General features: G+C 35.7%; 1 protein-coding gene across 3 annotated transcripts in view; it reads left to right on the top strand.

The window, feature by feature from the left end:
• SCAPER (S-phase cyclin A associated protein in the ER) overlaps positions 1-19,982 on the top strand; it is a 525,678-nt gene that overhangs the window by 146,194 nt on the left and 359,502 nt on the right. For all 3 annotated transcript variants that reach the window (XM_058736955.1, XM_058736953.1, XM_058736954.1), the window contains 2 exons: positions 6,891-7,046; positions 16,001-16,143. In XM_058736955.1, the coding sequence (XP_058592938.1) occupies positions 6,891-7,046; positions 16,001-16,143 (299 nt within the window). The remainder of the gene's footprint in view (positions 1-6,890; positions 7,047-16,000; positions 16,144-19,982) is intronic.

Genomic DNA, 19,982 nt, shown 5'->3' with positions numbered 1-19,982 from the left:
TCACATCTTCATTATCCATTCATCAGTCTGTGGACACTGGGCTGTTACTGTATTTGGCTATTGTACATAATGCTGCTATAAGCATTGTGGTGCACATATCCCTTTGAATTAGTATTTTTGTATTCTTTGGGTAAATACCTAGTAGCATAATTGCTGGGTTGTAGGGTAGTTCTATATTTAACTTTTTGAGGAATCTCCATACTGTCTTCCAAAGTGGCTGCACCAGTTTATATTCCCACCAACAGTGCAAGAGGGTTCTGCTTTCTCCACAATCTTGTGAATATCTATTATTTCTTGTGTTGTTGATGTTAGCCATTCTGACAGGTGTGAGGTGCTTCTCATTGTAGTTTTGATTTGTATTTCCCTGGTGATCAGTGATGTTGAGCATCTATTCATGTGTCTGTTGGCCATCTGGATGTCTTCTTTGGAAAAAATGCCTATTCATGTCCTCTGCCCACTTTTTAATTGAGGTATTCATTTTTTGGATGTTGAATTTTATAAGTTTTTAATATGTTTTGGATAGTAACCCTTTATCAGAGATGTCATTTCCAAATATCTTCTCCCATTCCATAGGTTGTGTTTTAGCTTTATTGATTGTTTTCTTCACTGTACAGAAGCTTTTTATTTTGATGAGATCCCAGAGTTTATTTTTGCTTTTGTTTTCCTTGCCTCGGGAAATGTATCTAGTAGGACGTTGCTGTGGCTGATGTCAGAGAGGTTATTGCCTGTGTTCTCCACTAAGATTTTTATGGTTTTTCAGCTCTCACATTCAGGTTTTTCATCCATTTTGAATTTATGTTTGTGTATGGTGTAAGGAGGTGGTCCAGTTCCATTCTTTTGCATGTTGCTGTCCAGTTTTCCCAGTACTATTTGTTGAAGAGACTGTCTTTTTTCCATTGGATTTTCTTTCCTGCTTTATTGAAGATTAATTACCCATATGGTGAGTTCATTTCTGGGTTTTCTATTCTGTTCTATTGATCTATGTGTCTATTTTTGTGCCAGTACCATACTGTCTTCATCACTTTAGCTTTGTAATATAACTTGAAATCCAAAATTGTGATGCTTCCAGCTTTGCATTTCTTTTTCAAGATTGCTTTGGGTATTTGGGGTGTTTGTGGTTCCATGCAAATTTTAGGATTGTTTGTTCAAGCTCTGTGAAAAATGCTGGTGGTATTTTGATAGGGTTTGGATTAAATGTATAGATTTCTTTGAGAAGCTTTTAAATTTGATATAGTTCCAATAGTTTATTTTTGTTTTTATTTCCCTTCCCTTGGGAGGTATATTTAGAAAAATGTTACCACAACTGATATCAGAGAAGTTATTCCTTATACTCTCCTCTAGAATTTTTATGGTTTCAGGTCTTACATTTAGGTCTTTAATCTTGAGTTTGTAAGAAAGTGGTCCAGTTTCATTTGCTAGCATGTAGCTGTCCAGTTTCCAGCACCATTTGTTGAAGAGACTCTTTTTTTCCAATGTATATTCTTGGTTCCATTGTATAATCATGGGTTTATTTCTGGGCTCTCTCTTCTGTTCTACTGATCTGTGTGGTTTGTGTGTGTGTGTGTGTGTGTGTGTGTGTGTATTTGTACCATAGTGTTTTTTAAATTTTTTTTTTTTTTTTAATGTTTTTTATTTTATTTTTGGGACAGAGAGAGACAGAGCATGAACGGGGGAGGGGCAGAGAGAGAGGGAGACACAGAATCGGAAACAGGCTCCAGGCTCCGAGCCATCAGCCCAGAGCCTGACACGGGGCTCGAACTCACAGACCGCGAGATCGTGACCTGGCTGAAGTCGGACGCTTAACCGACTGCGCCACCCAGGCGCCCCCCATAGTGTTTTGATTTCTACAGCTTTATATTATACCTAGAAATCTGGGATTGTGGTATCTCCAGTTTCATTCTTTTTTTTCAAGATTGCTTTGTTTATCTGAGACCTGATGTGGTTACATACACATTTTAGGGTTATTTGTTCTAGTTCTATTAAAAATGCTGTTGGTAGTTTGATAGTGATTGCATAAAATCTGTAGATTGCTTTGGGTAATAAGGGCATTTGAACAATATTTCTTCTCCCAATCCATGAGCATGGACTATCTTTCCATTTGTGTCATCTTCAATTTATCACTATTTTATAGTTTTCAGAAGGTCTTTCACCTTTTTGGCTAAGTTTATTACCAGTTATTTTATTATTTGTGGTACACTTATAAATGAGATTATTTTCTTAATTTATTTTTCTGCTACTTCATAGAAATTCTTCGTGTATAGAAATTCACTGGATTTCTATGTATTGATTTTGTATCCTGTGACCTTACTGAATTCATTTATCAGTTCTAGTAGTTCTTTTTGTGGAGTCTTTAGGGTTTTCTATATGTAGTATCATGTTATCTACAAGTAGTGAATGTTACAATTTTTCCTTACCAATTTGGATGCCTTTTATTTCTTTTTGTTGCCTGATTCCTGTGGCTAAGACTTCCAGGTCTATGTTGAATAAAAGTGGTGAGAGTAGACATCCCGTCTTGTTCCTGACCTTAGCTTTTCACCATTGAGTATGATGTTAGCTGTAGGTTTTTCATAGATGGCCTTTATTATGTTGAGGTATATTCCCTGTAAAACTACTGTGTTGAGAGTTTTTATTACAAGTGGATATTGTACTTTATCAAATGCTTTTTCTTCATCTTTTGAAATGATCATACGGTTTTTATTCTTTCTTTTGTTGATGTGATGTATCACATTAATTGATTTGTGAATATTGAGCCATTTTTTTTAATGTTTATTATTTATTTTTGAGAGACAGAGTGTGAGCAGGAGGAGGGGCAGAGAGAGAGGGAGGCAGAGAATCCTGAGCAGGCTCCAGACTGTGAGCTGTCAGCACAGAGCCTGACGTGGGGCTCGAACCTATGGACCTCAAGATCATGACCTGGGCTAAAGTCGGTTGCTTAACTAACTAAGCCACCCAGGTGCCCCTGATTTGTGAATATTGAACCATTCTTCCATCCCAGGAATAAATCCCACTTGATCGTGGTGAATGTTATTTTTAATGTATTGTTGGATTCACTAATATTTTGTTGAAGATTTTTGCATGTGTGTTCATCAGAGATACTCCCCTGTTCTCTTTTTTTGTATTGTCTGGTATTGGTTTTGGTAACAGGGTAATTCTGGCCTCATGGAATGAATTTGGAAGCTTTTTTAACTTTTCTGTTTTTTTAGAATAGTTTGAGAAGTACAGGTTTTAATCCTTACTTAAATCAGGTTTTTATCCTTGCCTGTAATCTGTCAGTTCAAATTTTCTATTACTTCCTGATTGAGTTTTGGCAGGTTATAGGTTTCTAGGAATTTATCCATTTCTTCGAGATTGTCCAGTGTGGTCCTTTTTTTTTTTTTTTTTCTTTTTTCTGATGAGTCTGGCTAAAGGTTTACCAATTTTGATAATGTTTTCAAACAATGAGCTCCTGGTTTCGTTACTCTGTTCTGTGTTTTGTTTTGTTCTGATTTTTTTTTTTTTTGGTTTTTATTGAATTTATTTCTGCTGCAATCTTTATTATTTCATTCCTTCTACTGGCTTTGAATTTTGTTTGTTGTTCTTTTTATAGCTCCTTTAGGCAGAAGGTTAGGTTATTTGAGGTTTTTCTTACTTATTGAGATAGGCCTGTATTTTAAACTTCCCTCCTAAAATAGCTCTTTCTATATCCCAAGATTTTGGACTGTCCTGTTTTCATTTATCTCCAGGTTTTTTGATTTCCTCTTTGATTTCTTGGTTGACCCATTCATTGTTTTGTAGTATGTTATTTAACTTCTGTAGTATTTGTGTTTTTTCTAGATTTTTTTCTTGTGGTTGAGTTCTAATTTCATAGAGTTTGATCAGAAAAGATGCATGTCATGACTTCAGTCTTTCTTCGACTTGTTTTGTAGGGGCACAGTTGATCTTTGGATTCATTTATCTATTGCTTGGTGATGGCTTTCAGTGGAACTCATCAGCTCACCATCTCTATCTTCCAAACCATCTACTTCCTGAAATACATATTTCAGATAATGATATCCCTAGTTTCCCATTCATTTAGACGTGGAAAAGTTTTGATCATATAGTTTGATTCACTGTTGTTACTGTTGTTGTTTTAAAAGATAAGCTAGTCTTGGGGCGCCTGGGTGGCTCAGTTGGTTGGGTGTCTGACTTCGGCCCAGGTCATGATCTCATGGTTCGTGGGTTCGAGCCCTGTGTTGGGCTTTGTAATGACAGCTCCTAGCCTGGAGTCTTTCAGATTCTATCTCCCCCTCTCTGCCCACCCCTGCTTGCATTCTCTCTCTCTCTCTCTCTCTCTCTCTCTCTCTCTCTCTCTGTCTCCCTCTCTCTCAAAAATAAATAAACGTTAACAAAATTTAATAATTTTAAAGTTTATATATTTTTGAGAGAGGGCACACATGTGTAAGTGGGGGAGGGACAGAGAGGGAGAGGGAGAGAGAATTCCAAGCAAGCTTCCTGCTGTTAGCACAGAACCCAACACGAGGCTCGATCTCAGGAACCATGATATCATGACCTGAGCCAAAATGGAGCCGGACTTTTAACTGACTGAACCACCCAGTTGCCCTGGGCTGTGTGGCATTTCTATCTGAATACATTTTGGCTAGAGATCAGATACATAGTTCAAAATGGTTTTCCTTCAAAATTTTGTAGGCTTTATTTTCTTTTAGCATTAACTACTTCTGGGGAGAAGCCTGAGGCTCAACTGATTTTTTTTTTTTTCCCCTCTTCTTACAGGTGATTTGCATTTACTGCTTAGAAGCTTAGAAGAGTTATTCTTCTTCCTTAGTGTTTTGTGATTTAATATGGATATTCTTGGTATTTATTTTCTGAAAATTTTTTCATGACAACATGGCTTCTTTAAGTTCTCAATTTGCTTTTTTTTTCATGGAAAATTTTTTGTATTATATGTTGCAACATTTTCTTTTGTCTTTTTTAATTATAGATGTTATTCATGCTTATATTAGGCCATCTTCATTTGTTCTTTATATTAAAAGCTTGTTACTGATACATAAATTTTCATTTTTATTTTTTTAAGAATTTTTTTTTCATCGTTTTTTATTTATTTTTGGGACAGAGAGAGACAGAGCATGAACGGGGGAGGGGCAGAGAGAGAGGGAGACACAGAATCGGAACAGGCTCCAGGCTCCGAGCCATCAGCCCAGAGCCTGACGCGGGGCTCGAACTCACGGACCGCGAGATCGTGACCTGGCTGAAGTCGGACGCTTAACCGACTGCGCCACCCAGGCGCCCTAAATTTTCATTTTTAAATTCTGCATTAACTTATCAAAAGACTTGCCTCTTAGCGATTTATTTTTTTTTTGCCATCTTTATTTGTTCCATGCTTGTTCTAATTCAGTTAATTCTATGATGGTGTTATTTTTGTCCTCAGTTTGTTTCCTTAGCTTTCTAATCTTTTATTGTTATGTTGTTTTGTCATTTTTTTCTACCTTTAAATTCAGGTTTTTGTTAACTTCTATATTACAAAGTTTGCCTAGGGTATTTTCTCATGTTTCGTGGGTTTTGTTTTCTTTCAGATTGGGTTTTTTTAGTTTCTAGTTCACTTCTTATCTATTATTTATTTATAGCTTTATTGAAATATCATTGACACATCAAAATTATATATATTAAGGTTTACAACTCGATGTTTTAATATACATACACATTGTGGAATGATCACAACCCAGCTAATTAACATATCTATCACCTCTCCTTAGTTATCATTTGTTTGTTTGCATATGTGCTGAAAAGATTTAAGATCTCTCTTCTTAGCACATTTCAAGAATACAGTATTGTTAAGTGTCATGATCATGCTGCACGTCTCTAAAACTTATTCATCTTCCATCATTGAGACTTTGTACCCTTTGACCAACATCACAGATTGAAATTATTTAACTTTTGCTCACTTTTTAAATTTTATTTTACTTATTTTTGTCTAGAACATTAAGTCCCATTTCTTTTTCTTTCATCTTGATTATGCTTAATGTGTGAGCCCTGATACAGTATGATTCATTTTCCTTCAGTACTGCTGTTTGTCTTATACTTTTAGTACAGTTTGAGGGATGGTTATGTTATTATCCTATTTAAAAAAGTGGCCACGTGGCAAGATAAGTGGGAAACCTTGGTTAGAACTGTATTCAAATTCTTGTCTGAGATGTATAACTTATCTAGTGATAGGTTTTATTCCATTCAGCATGGATTCCTGGAGTCTGTTCTTCCTCCCGGTGTTTACTTCCCTGTTTTAGTCCATCATTTTCACTGCAGCATGCCTTCCCTCTGGCTTTCAAGAATGAGAAATTTGATCCCAACTGACATTTCCCTGCTTTATCTTTAGCTAAACTTTACTCATAAAACTTCACTTTCTAGCAAAACTTGGCTGGTAAGTATCAATATATGTGAAGTCGAGGTGTAGTGTATTTTCCACTACCTTGTTCCTAATTGTCACGCATTTGGTATATGTTGAAGGAAAATGATGTGATGCTCACTTTAAGTTTTGTCTTCTCAAACTCATTAGAAAAACATGTACATACCTACTTAAGTCTTAATGTAATTTATATAATTGCAATCATAATGAAATAAGTAGAACTTCACAAGATGTTTTTGTAAGAATCTTAATTCGTTTCTTGACCTAAAGCTATTTCATTGGCAGATCTTTATTCTAAATTACTCCTTACTAAGGCCAATGGATTTGTTATATACACTGGATTATTATCCATTTTGAGGTAAATATTAAAGGAAAAGACCCATATTTAATTTTTGTTTTCTTCCTTATTAGTGGTTTATATTTTTATATAATGACTGCTGTGGGGTTTCTTATTTTTGTGGTGTGTCTTAGAATTAACTTGATTTGAAACCCCTTTTCTTTGTTTTTATTGAAGGTAAACGAAATTGCCTTCATAAATACCCTTGAAGCCCAGAATAAGCGCCATGATGTCTTATCAAAATTGAAGGAATACGAGCAGAGGCTTAATGAATTACAGGAAGAACGTCAGCGAAGACAGGAAGAAAAACAAGCACGTGATGAAGCTGTTCAGGTAGAATTTATTCGGCAAGCAGTTATTGAGCACCTGCCGTATTCTAGGCTCTGAGCTGGGTGCTGATGATCCAAAATGGAGTGACACCTGATCTCTGACCCAAGGGTGCCTCATTTAGTATAGCACTGTGGAAATATGAGGTCTGATTGCCAAAAGACAATGTGTACCCCTTTAGATAAGGTAATCAGTGCTTTCATCAGTACATAGCAGTCATAGAGTCTGAATCTTTAATCTCAACCAGATGAAGGACTAAATTGGACAGATTATTATCTATTCTTTTCTAATTGGGCTTTGTAAGAACAAGCTTCTTCCATTTAAAAAAGGAATGTGTTTGATTGAGTATACGTAGCCTTACAGGACTGGGCAATCTTTATGCTTATGACAAGGAACATCTGTCATTTATTGGGCAATATCATCAGATACTTTAATTGCTTGGCTCTTGACCTCTGTAGTGAACCCTAATTTAGGTACTGTTTCAGGATAGAAAGAACTGTACTAATGTTTATAAACTATTTTAGATCTTACTTAGTAGAAAGTTTTGCCCACAAGACTCTTTTAGGACTTGACATTTTTGTTTGTTTGTTTGTTTAAACTGGTGTCAAAGATTTTATTCAACTCAATTAATTGGTGAGGGATCCAGTAAGATGTTACAACCAGTGTGAGGGAGAATTCAAAGAATAGACCCATACGTGGGTGATCAATAATGTTGAAATGAATTTGCTGAACAGATATAAAACTGTTCAACAGTCAGAGGCAATAGTCAACAGATGACCAACCCTCCCCAAAATTGTATACATTACCATCATTTTCTTACAACTCACAGTTGAATATATTAGCTCAATGAGACCAGCAGGCAGGGTGCACCCTGTGATTGTGTTTTTCGCAAATCAATGCCTTTCTCAGTTTTCCCATTGTTAAAGAGGGGTTTGTTGCCAAAGTGTAAATGTCCGGTAAATTATTCTAAAAATGTGCTAAGGCTCTGGGTCATATTAAGTATGCTTTCTGAATTTACATTATATTTGCATCAAAGACTGTATTAGAAAAATAAATGTTTTTAGAGGAGGAGGATGATTTTGAGGTAGAAAGTATCCTCACATGTGGACATGCACCTACATGTAAGATATAAATTACGGTTATGTTCACACTGAAAAGAAACTTCTTTTTTTTTTTTTAATTTTTTTTTTCAACGTTTTTTATTAATTTTTGGGACAGAGAGAGACAGAGCATGAACGGGGGAGGGGCAGAGAGAGAGGGAGACACAGAATCGGAAGCAGGCTCCAGGCTCCGAGCCATCAGCCCAGAGCCTGACGCGGGGCTCGAACTCACGGACCGCGAGATCATGACCTGGCTGAAGTCGGACGCTTAACCGACGGCGCCACCCAGGCGCCCCTGAAAAGAAACTTCTAATGGTATGGTGCAGAGTTGGCCTTTGAGTAGAGGTCCATAGAGAGATTTTGAGGGCACAGAAATACTCAATTTTACTAATAAGGAGGATGATTTCTTAGGACTTATTGATGACATGGTTTTTCCACTCAATTGCAGACCAAATACAATTACCATCTCACTTTTATCAGTTGATATGGCACATTAAAACCAACACTTAAAAAGACTAAAGTGGTATAGGAAATACATAAATATAACATACATACATATGGGTAAGCATATACATATATGTACACATATTTTACATTTTTCAGCCAGGGTTTAGAAAAACTAAAAAGGAAAAGAAATGAACACAAATGTAATTTTATTTTGCCTTAGAAAAGGAAGTATTTTACATATATATGTGTGCATGTGTAAATACATACACATATATACGTACACAAGCACCCACATGCAACCATGTATGTATGTATATTTGTCATATATGACTATTACATGATTATTTAAATATAATGACATTGTATGATCACTTACATATTCTATATGATTATGTACATGAGTACTTTGATCTCTCTTTTGGACTATCTCTGTTGTTTCTCAACTGTGTCATTATGATTTGTCAGCACTAGCCAGAGTAAGCCAAGCCCACTAGGGATGAGAAGGCCAACCTCATGGGCTGGAAGGACTGCTCACATGGTGATTTCCTGGGTGGCATGGGTCACCTGAATGGGTGCAGTGGCCGTGGTGCCCAGAGTGCATGGTGGGCAGCTTATTCATAGGTCTGCAAACTGAACAGCTTTGGCTGGAAGTCCTGAAGGGAATCCAGCACCAAGATGGCTTTTGAGGTCAAGTGTTGCTACAGGTTTCCATCTGGAACCATGGCCACCTACATGCTGGCTGCAAGGGCCGTCTCCACACCATTGAGAACATCTTCAAAGACAAGGCACTTCTCCATGGGAAGAGGAGGAGAAAACCTCTTTGTACAGGCTAGAAATAAGGACTTGACACTTTTGATGTAGAGAACAAATTTTGCAGTGTTCAAATATAAGTGAGGACATACTTTATTATGACCAATGTTTATTTGTTCATTCAGTGATCATTTATTGAATTACTACTATAAGCCATATGTTGTGCTAGATTCAAGGACATGAAAAGGATACATCGTTGTTCTCAATGGGGAGACGTATATAAACAAATCTTAATCCTTTAGGATCAGTATAACAGCAACGGCATTCTTGGAAGCACAGAGGAAAACACCATACTCAAACTGAGAGTGGCAAAGAGATGAAAAAGTGAGGTAAAGCTTCCTAGAGAGGATGGTCCCTCAGCTGAGATTTGAAAACAATAAGATAGAAGCAAACAATGAGAAGTAGGCATTCCATGCAGGAGACATAGGAGAGTACACTCTCTAGAGTTAGGGAACAGGTCATGCAGAGCTTTGTTATGTTAAAGATTAGAGATGTTATTAATACTTCATGCTTCTTTTTAAAAAATTTTTTTTCAATGTTTATTTGTGAGAGAGAGAGAGAGAGAGAGACAGATTTTGAGTCGGGGAGGGGCAGAGAGAGAGGAAGACACAGAATCCCAAGCAGGCTCCAGGCTCTGAGCTGTCAGCACAGAGCCCGACATGGGGCTTGAACTCACAGACTGCAAGATCATGACCTGAGCTGAGTCACCCAGGTGCCTCTCCTGCTTCTTTATGTTACTGGTGGTTTTAGGAAGTTAAAGTATCAATAAATTTTTAAAAGCTCATTGATTATTCTCTACTATTTGTGGGTATTGGCAGGCATTCCTATATTCATCCCTGATCTCTATTTGATTTCAGTTCAGTGTCCTATTTCTCTGCTTGGGACCGTTTTATAAAAATCATTATGTTTTGTAAATTATGTGTTATTTTTGAAGAACCATTAGGCATTAATAATTCAGATATAATTAAGACACAATCCTTGCCTTATGGCAAACAATACAACACAATGTGAAAAGTGTTGTAGAGCTATGTATGAGCTACAGATTAACTCTGTTGGTAGGAAGGGAAATATATGAGTAATATTGCATATTTTGAATAGACATCTTAGCTTCATTTTTTTGCATTCACTTTATAGATCTGAAGATTTGAAATATATAGTTACCTTCCATTTAAAAATGATGACTCTTGGGGCGCCTGGATGGCTCAGTAGGTTAAGCATCCTACTTCAGCTCAGGTTGTGATCTCACAGTTTGTGGGTTTGAGCCCTGCGTCAGGCTTTGCTGACAGCTTAGAGCCTGCAGACTGCTTTGGGTTCTGTGTCTCCCTCTCTCTCTGCCCCTTCCCTGCTTGCACTCTGTGTCTCTCTCTCTCAAAAATAAATAAACATTAAAAACAAAATAATGACTCATTTCACAAATTGGGACGTTTATTAAAGCCAGAAGGAAAGCAGTTCTTTCCTGAAAGTAGTAAGGAATTTCCTGTACACACTAGCACTTTAAAGTTGTTTTGACTGCTTAGAATTATTTTTCTTATTAAAGGGGTGCCAAGGTGGTTCAGTAAATTGAACATCGGATTTCAGCTCTGGTCATGATCTCACAGTTGTGGAATCAAGCCTTGCGTCAGGCTCTGTGCTGACAGCATGGAGCCTGCTTGGGATTTTCTCTCTCCTTTCTCTCTGCCTCTCTCCTGCTCACACACTCTCTCTCTCTCAAAATAAATAAACATTTAAAAAATTTGGAAATTTCCTATGGATTTAATTTTCAATGAAAAATTAAAAACCTATCAAGTTTAGTCAACCTATACTGATATTAGAAAAGTCCTTTGGGGTGCCTGGGTGGCTCAGTCAGTTAAGCATCTTACTTCAGCTCAGGTCATGATCTCGCGGTTTGTGAGTTCAAGTCCCGTGTTGGGCTCTGTGCTGACAGCTCAAAGCCTGGAGCCTGCTTTGGGTTCTGTGTGTCCCTCTCCCTCTGCCCCTCCCCTGCTGATGCTCTTTCTCTCAAAAATAAATAAATATTAAAAAAAATTAAAAAGAAAAGTCCACTGGTAATGTATAACTTATTTATAATTAAAATTTTTTTTTACCGGGTAGTCATTACTAGATGTGCAAGGCACTAATGGCAAGGCAAGCATTCTGTAGATATAATAATAGTAAGGTCCTCTGCTTTTCTTTCACTATTTTACTTTTTAACATTCCCATAAACTGTTACAGGCAATTGTGACCCTTCTTTCTTGTGAGTAAAATACTAAGTATATGCCGTCATCATATATTCTCAATTTGCCATTTTAGTTATGTAAATTATTGGTTAGTTTTAAGTTAAATTTCCTTAAATATTCTGCCTGTCCTTTTGCCCTAGTCATTAAATTGTAGGCATAAAGAGCGTATAGGGGTAGCAGTATCCATTCTTAGGCTTCCATAAACAAATACTGATTGGAATAAGCAAAATTTGTGGGGGTTTCAGAGGTTTCAGAAGGCTTAAGGGTTAAATATCTTTCTAACTCATTTGCTGCAGGTTGATACTCTTTATTTGTGTGTATATAGATTTATAATGCCTATTATTTTATAAAGTTATGCTTCATTTAACATATTCATGGAACTCTTGCACTGTGCAAAATGCTTATGTGGGGTACAAAGTTTCCTATATTTAGGAAACTTAAATTTTAGAAAGGAAAATATGAGCTGAACTTAATAATTTTATTCATTAGCTATAGTTACCAGTTATCTTTTCCATTTATATTAAAAACAGAAATTAAAATACTGAATATTTTTTGAAGTCCAGTTATATCTATTGGTACAATATTGGAGTATCTGTTATATATATGAATAAGATCAAAAGTTGGCATTATATTTACACATTCAACTTGGCTACATTGTACATACACATAAATTACATACACCCATATATTTCATTTATAAGACCATTTTATAATTTTTGAAAGCATATTTTTGAAACTTTTGGCTTTACAAAGTATGAAATGAAAAGTTCTGGTTTAATTCTTTATATTTAATATCTAAGTTTATTGTATTTTATTGTGAAACTTGTGTTTTCACATGATATAGTTTTTTAAGGTTTTATTTCAAGTTAACATACAGTGTTATATTAGTTTTAGGTATACTATATAGTGATTCAATAATTTCATATATCCCCCAGCGCACATCACAAGTGCACTCCTTAATCCCCACCACCTATTTTACCAATCCCTCCACCCACCTCTCCTCTGTTAACCATCAGTTGGTTCTCTATACTTAAGAGTCTGTTATTGGTTTGTCTCTCTCTCTTTTTGTCTTTCTTTTGTGTGTTTGGTTTCTTAAATTGCCCATATGAGTGAAATCATATGATATTTGTCTTTCTCTGACTGACTTAACTTCCCTTAACATTATAAGCTCAGTCCATGTTGTCACAAATGGCAAGATTTTGTTCTTCTTTATGGCAGAATAATATTTCATTGTATGTGTGTGTATGTATATATATATATATACCACATCTTTATCCACTCATCAGTTGATGGGCACTTGGGCTGCTTCCATATCCTGGGTATTGTAAATAATGCTACTATAAAGATAGTGGTGTATGTTTGAATTAGTGTTTTTGTTTTCTTTGTGTAAATACCCAATAATGCAATTGCTGAATTATAGGGTAATTCTATTTTTAACTTTTTGAAGAACCTCCATAGTGTTTCCCAGAATGGACGTACCAGTTTGCATTCCCACCAACAGTGTAAGGGGGTGCCCCTTTCTGGACATCCTCACCAACACCTGTTGTTTATTCTGCCTTTGATTGTATTGACATATTTTTTTTTTTAAATTCATTCCCATTCCCCAGGTAGCTCACATAGCCTCTCCCTGGCCCCTAGTCTTTATGATTAATGGAACACAGTGATGGTAGGTTCTCCTAATTACTACTTATACAGCCTTGTGCAAGTCATTTTACCTTAAAGACCCCCAGTTTGTTGTGATACTAAAATTGCTAATATGGGTAAATACTTAGCAAAGTGTTTAGCATAGTAAGTGCCCAGTATATGACAGAGAAAAAATACTAAAGCAGTTTAAGAGAACACTGAGGAGACATCTGAATACTTCTAATACTTAACTAAGCTCACTATGGTAACTTCATACCTACAAGAAACCCTATCTACCCCAGCAGAAGAAAACTTTTTTAAACTAGTAAGCTAAAAAGTCCCTACTTTTTTTCTTTTTTTTTTTTTTTTTTGGAGGGGGCCCAGGGAAGGAAGGATTGGGAACTACAGGGAATGTACTGATTTCTGGAAGGCATATGTGGCAGATTACAGACTACTGGAGGCATACAGTTAAATTTTAAATATATTCTTTACTGTCAGGCATACTAATCATGAACTAATTGATTATAGCTCTTCTCATTACTAAGTAAACATAATATGTGGAAATTTTTCTAGCTATATATAAGATCTCAAAAACTCTTTAAGACTAAAAACAACAATGTCTGGCACAGAAAATTATTTACAATGAAGAAAATATAAGCAAAAGAGTTTTCTCTTAAACTCACATTTATTTGCAGTTAAAAAAAATCTGCATTGGCAGTTTATGGAATGGGAGAAGGTATTTGTTAATGACATATCCACAAAGGGTTAATATACAATATATAGAAAGAACTAACAACACCCAAATATCAAATGATTCAGTTAATAAATGAGCAAGACATGAAGACATTTTTCCAAAAATGACATCCAGATGGCCGACAGAGACATGAAAAGATGTTCATCATCACTCATCATCAGGGAAATACAAATCAAACTGACAATGAGATATCACCTCACATCCCTCAGAATGGCTAAAATCAACAGCACAAGGAACAACAGGTGTTGGTGAGGGTGTGTAGAAAAAGGAACCCTCTTTCACTATTGGTAGGAATGCAAACTGGTGCAGCCATTCTGGAAAACAGTATAGAGGTTCCTCAAAAAGTTAAAAATAGAACTGCCCTATAATCCAACAAATTGCACTATTGGGTTTTTACGCAAAGAATACAAAACACTAATTCAAACGTGCACCCCTATGTTTATAGCAGCATTATGTACAATAGCCAAGATACGGAAGCAGCCCAAGTACCCTCCAGCCGATGAGTGGATAAAGAAGGTATGGTATATATACAATGGAATATTATTCATCCATAACAAAGAATGAAATCTTGCCATTTGCAATGACCTGGATGGAGCTAGAGGGTATAATGCTAAGTGAAATAAGGCAGTCAGAGAAAGACAAATACCATATGATTTCACTCATATGTGCAATTTAAGAAACAAATGAGCAAAAAATAAAAATAAAAAACGAAAACAAAAAACCAAGAAACAGACTCTTAACTATAGAGAACCAACTGATGGTTACCAGAGGGGAGGTGCATAGGGCAATGGATAAGTGAAATACAGGTGGTGGGGATTAAGGAGTGTATTTGCTGTGATGAACACCAAATGATTAAAAACTTGAGAAAAATAAATAATAGAAATGAAAAATAATATCATTAAGAGAAAATGAAGATGTGATAATACATTTTTCTCAAAGAATAATAATTTCAAGATAGTCTTGGAATTTAGCCATAATTCTGTACTTGTAAATATGGAGATTTATATGTTGAAAAAGATACTAAAAGGCATTGGACATAAGATAAAAATGTCAACAAATGGTTTTGTGGAAACAAAACAAAACAAAGATATTAGGAACTTTGATGGGAACAAAATCTTTAAAAACATGACTGGAAAAAAAAAAGAAAAAAAACATGACTGAAAATTTTTCTGAATTTTATAAAAAAAAATCTTCATATAAAAAGTGTATTTAAAATGGCAACCAGAAAAAATAAAACTATGTGCACAAGTAAAAAATGTGTCAGTACAGATAGTAATATGGTGAAAGTTATTAAAGTACTCCTAGTAGGCAAAAATGTACATAGGACATAATACTTCACAGTATTTTGATTAAGTATCTTCTGCCTTAATGTTGATGATGATAAATAATTACTGAGAATTTACTATATGCTAGGCCCTCTGGTAAGTATTCTTTATGTATTACCTCATTTGTTCTTTACAATATCTGAAGATATTAGTGATGTTATTATTTGTCTTCCAGAAAACTAAGGCACAGTTACAATACAACTAGACCAGAGTCCCTAAGCCAGTAAATAATAGGATCATGGAGTAAAATCAGGGAATCTGACCCAGTGCCCACTCTTTTACCCACTATGCTGTATTATGATACCTCTTTTTCCTTGCCACAAGTTTTTCTTTTTTTTTCCATTTAACTCCTTCATGACATTTTCTGCATCATTTTCTGGTATTTTTGAAACCATTTTTTGAAACCACAAGACTATAGAAGTGATTAACCATAAAGTACATATTAGGTTCTCACAGACTATGAATAACATAGTATCTGCTTCAGAGAGCACTTATTATGTGTAATACTGGTAAATGGCATATGAAAACCAGATTATCATTGATACTTGATTTTTTTTTAATTCTGTGAAGTTTACCTAGTAGTAAGGATCTACTTGAATATCTAAATTTATGTCAAAACTGTGCCACCTTTAATCATTTTCACTTTACACATAATTCTAACATTTTAAAACATTTCTGACTATAGGAACGTAAAAGAGCTCTAGAGGCAGAACGGCAGGCCCGTGTAGAAGAATTGTTAATGAAAAGGAAAGAACAAGAAGCCCGAATTGAACAACAGAGGCAAGAAAAGGAAAAAGCCCGTGAGGATGCAGCCCGAGAAAGAGCTAGGTACTTCATTTGCTATCATGATTTTGATGCTGATGAACATTTTGTAGTGAGTGGATATTCAGATCAAGTCTTAAAGTCATTTGCTGTCATGTGGTTTTCTAAAGAAAGAGTCACAAATACAGAAATGTAATGAATTTTGATTTCCAGGAATTATGTCATTGTACTCAAAACAGAAACCTTTTGAATCTTCCTATTGAATGGGAAACTTGAAGTATCAGTAGTTTTTGATTGCAAGAAATAAAATTTGATAGAAATAGAATTTGCTAGCTTAAGCAAGGGAGTTTTTTGGAAAATATCGGGAGTATAAGTGATAGGAGGTTAGAGGAACAGGCTTGGAAATAATCAAGCATCAGAGGCTAGTCACAAGAGCCACAGTGGTAGTATTTTGATGGAAACAGTCTAATCAGCATATTGCCACTCTATGATAAATGATCTTCAGCCACTGCTGCGTTTTAAAATCACTTGGTTAAGATTCAAAGATCCAGGAAAAATCATTTAAATGGCCAAGTCTAAGTCACTTTTGGTTGCTGTACACATTTCTGATGTGATATTCTCTGATCTCTTAATTGGGGCAAATTTAGTGGATGTGAAAAGATAGCTGTTTGTGGGTTTAATGTGCTTTTTTGTCCAAGATTAGTAATAATCTTGGCTGAGCAACTTTGCTCATACTTACCAGTTACTCTTTTTTTTTTTTTTTTTTTAATGTAAAGCGCCTATTCAAGTTCTTTGTTCATTTCTGTATTGGGATCTATTAATGTTTAGGAGTTATCTTTACTAGATACCAATTCTTTGTCAGATACATATGTTGCAAATATTTTTGTACGTTATGGCTTGCCTTTTCACTATCTTTATGATATCTTTTAATACAATTCTTTCTTTTTTGAAGTTTTTATTTAAATTCCAGTTAGTTAACATACAGTGTAATATTAATTTCAGGTGTAGAATATAGTGATTAAACAATTGCATACAACTCCCAGTGCTCATCACAACAAATGCACTCCTTAATTCCCATCAACTATTTAACCACCCCCTACCTGATTAATATAATTCTTGATTGCAGTGTAGTATAACTGAACAGACTTTGTGATTTGTGCTTTTTTATCTTATTCATGGAATCTTTACCTCTCTGGAGTCCTCTAAAATATTCTTTTTTAAATTTTAATTTTAATTTATTTTGATTTTTTATTTTTCTTTTTTTGAGACAGAGAGACAGACAGAGTGTGAGTGGGGTAGGGGCAGAGAGAGAGAGAGACACACACAGAATCAGAAGCAGGCTCCAGGCTCCGAGCTGTCAGCACAGAGCCTGACGTGGGGCTCGAACCCACAAACCGTGAGCCGTGACCTGAGCCGGAGTTGGACGCTTAACTGACTGAGCTACCCAGGTGCCTCTGTAGTCCTAAAATATTCTTTAAAATGTTGTAGTCTTTTTTTTTTTTTTTTTGTAATAGGAAACTCTTTATCTACCTAGAATTCATAATTGTATGGGTTGAGGTAGGAATCCAATTTCATTTTTTTCTCCATGTGGAAACCCTATTCTAAGACACTTTATTGAAACAGCAATTTTTTTTCCTACTGGTCTACAAAACTTTCTAACATAAATGAAGCTTCCATGTATTCATGGTTTGTAGACTCTATCTTATGTATGTATGTTTGTATGCATGTGTTTATTTACATCCAAGTTAGTTAGCATATAGTGCTATAATGATTTCAGGAGTGGGTTCCAGTGATTCATCCCCCATGTATAACACCCAGTGATCATCCCAACAAGTGTCCTCCCTAATGCCCCTTACCCATTTAGCCCATCCCCACACTGACAACCCCTCTAGCAATCCTCAGTTTGTTCTTTGTATTTAAGAGTCTCTTATGTTTTGTTCCCCTCCTTTTGATTTTATATAACTTTTGCTTCCCTTCCCTTCCCTTATGTTCATCTGTTTTGTATCTTAAATTCCTCTTATAAGTAAAGTCATATGATATTTGTCTTTCTCTGACTGGCTAATTGCGCTTAGCATAATGCCCTCTACTTACATCCACATAGTTGCAAATGGCAAGATTTCATTCTTTTTGATTTCTGAGTAATATTCGATGGTATATATATATATACCACACCTTCTTAATCCATTCATCTGTCAATGGACATTTGGGCTCTTTCCATACTTTGGCTATTGTCGATAGCACTGGTATAAATATTGGGGTGTACATGTCCCTTCGAAACAGCATACCTGTATCCCTTGGGTAAATACCTAGTAGTGCAATTACTGAGTCATAGGGTGGTTCTATTTTTAATTTTTTGAAGAACCTCAATACAGTTTTTTTTTTCAGTGTGGCTGCACCAATTTGCGTTCCCACAAGCAGTGCAAAAGAGATCCTCTTTCTCCACATCCTCGCCAACATCTGTTGTTGTCTGAGTTGTTTATTTTAGCCATTATGACTGGTGTGAGATTTTAATTTATATTTCCCTGATGATGAGTGATGTTGAGCATTTTTTCATGTGTCTGTTCACCATCTGGATGTCTTCTGTGAAGAAGTGTCTATTCATGTCTTTTGCCCATATCTTCACTGGATTATTTGCTTTTTGGGTGTTGAGCTTGTTAAGTTCTTTATAGGTTTTGGATACTAACTCTTTATTTGATATGTCATTTGTAAATGTCTTCTCCCATTCCGTTGGTTACCTTTTAGTTTTGTTGGTTGTTTCCTTCACTGTGCAGAAGCTTTTTATTTTGATAAGACCCCAATAGTTCATTTTGCTTTTGTTTCCTTTGCCTTTGGAGATGTGTTGAATAAGAAGTTGCTGTGGCTGAGGTCAAAGAGGGTTTTGCCTGCTTTCTCCTCTAGGATTTTCATGGTTTCCTGTCTTATGTTTAGGTCTTTCATCCATTTTGAGTTTATTTTTGTGTATGGTGTAAGAAAGTTGTCAAGGTTCATTTTTCTGCATGTTGCTGTTCAGTTTTCTCAACACCACTTGCTGAAGAGACTGTCTTTATTCCATTTTACATACTTTTCTGCTTTGTCAAAGATTAGTTAGCTATATGTTTGTGGGTCCATTTCTGGGTTCTCTATTCTGTTCCATTGAACAGAGTGTCTGTTTTTGTGCCAGTACCATACTGTCTTGATGATTACAGCTTTGTAATACAGCTTGAAATCCGGAATTGTGATGCCTCCAGCTTTGGTGTTCTTTTTCAGGGTTGCTTTGGGTATTCAGAGTCTTTTCTGGTTCCATACAAATGTTAGGCTTGTTTGTTCTAGCTCTGTAAAGAATGCTGGTGTTATCTTGATAGGGATTGCAGTGAATATGTAGATTGCTTTGGGTAGTGTTAACAATATTTGTTTTAACAATATTTGTTCTTCCAATCCATGAGCATGGGAATATTTTTCAATTTTTTTCTGTCTTCTTCGGTTTCTTTCATTAGCTTTTTATACTTTTCAGTGTATAGATTTTTCACCTCTTTGGTTAGGTTTATTCCTAGGTATCTTATGGTGTTTGGTGCAATTATAAATGGGATCCTTTTCTTGATTTCTCTTTCTGTTGATTCATTATTGGTGTATAGGAATGCAACCAATTGCTTTGATTTTGCTGAATTCATGGATCAGTTCTAGCAGTGTTTTGGTGGAATCTTTTGGGTTTTCCATATAGAGTATCATGTTGTCTGCAAAGAGTGAAAGTTTGACTTCCTCCTTGCTGAGTCGGATGCCTGTTATTCCTTTGTGTTGTCTGATTGCTGAGGCTAAGATTTCCATTACAGTGTTGAATAACAGTGATGAGAGTGGACATCCTTGTCGTGTTCTTGACCTTAGGGGGAAAGCTCTCAGTTTTTCCCCATTAAGGATGATATTATCAGAGG

This window comes from Neofelis nebulosa, chromosome 7 (assembly GCF_028018385.1).
Source record: "Neofelis nebulosa isolate mNeoNeb1 chromosome 7, mNeoNeb1.pri, whole genome shotgun sequence".
NCBI lineage: Eukaryota > Metazoa > Chordata > Mammalia > Carnivora > Felidae > Neofelis > Neofelis nebulosa.
This window is presented reverse-complemented; position numbering and strand designations above follow the sequence as displayed.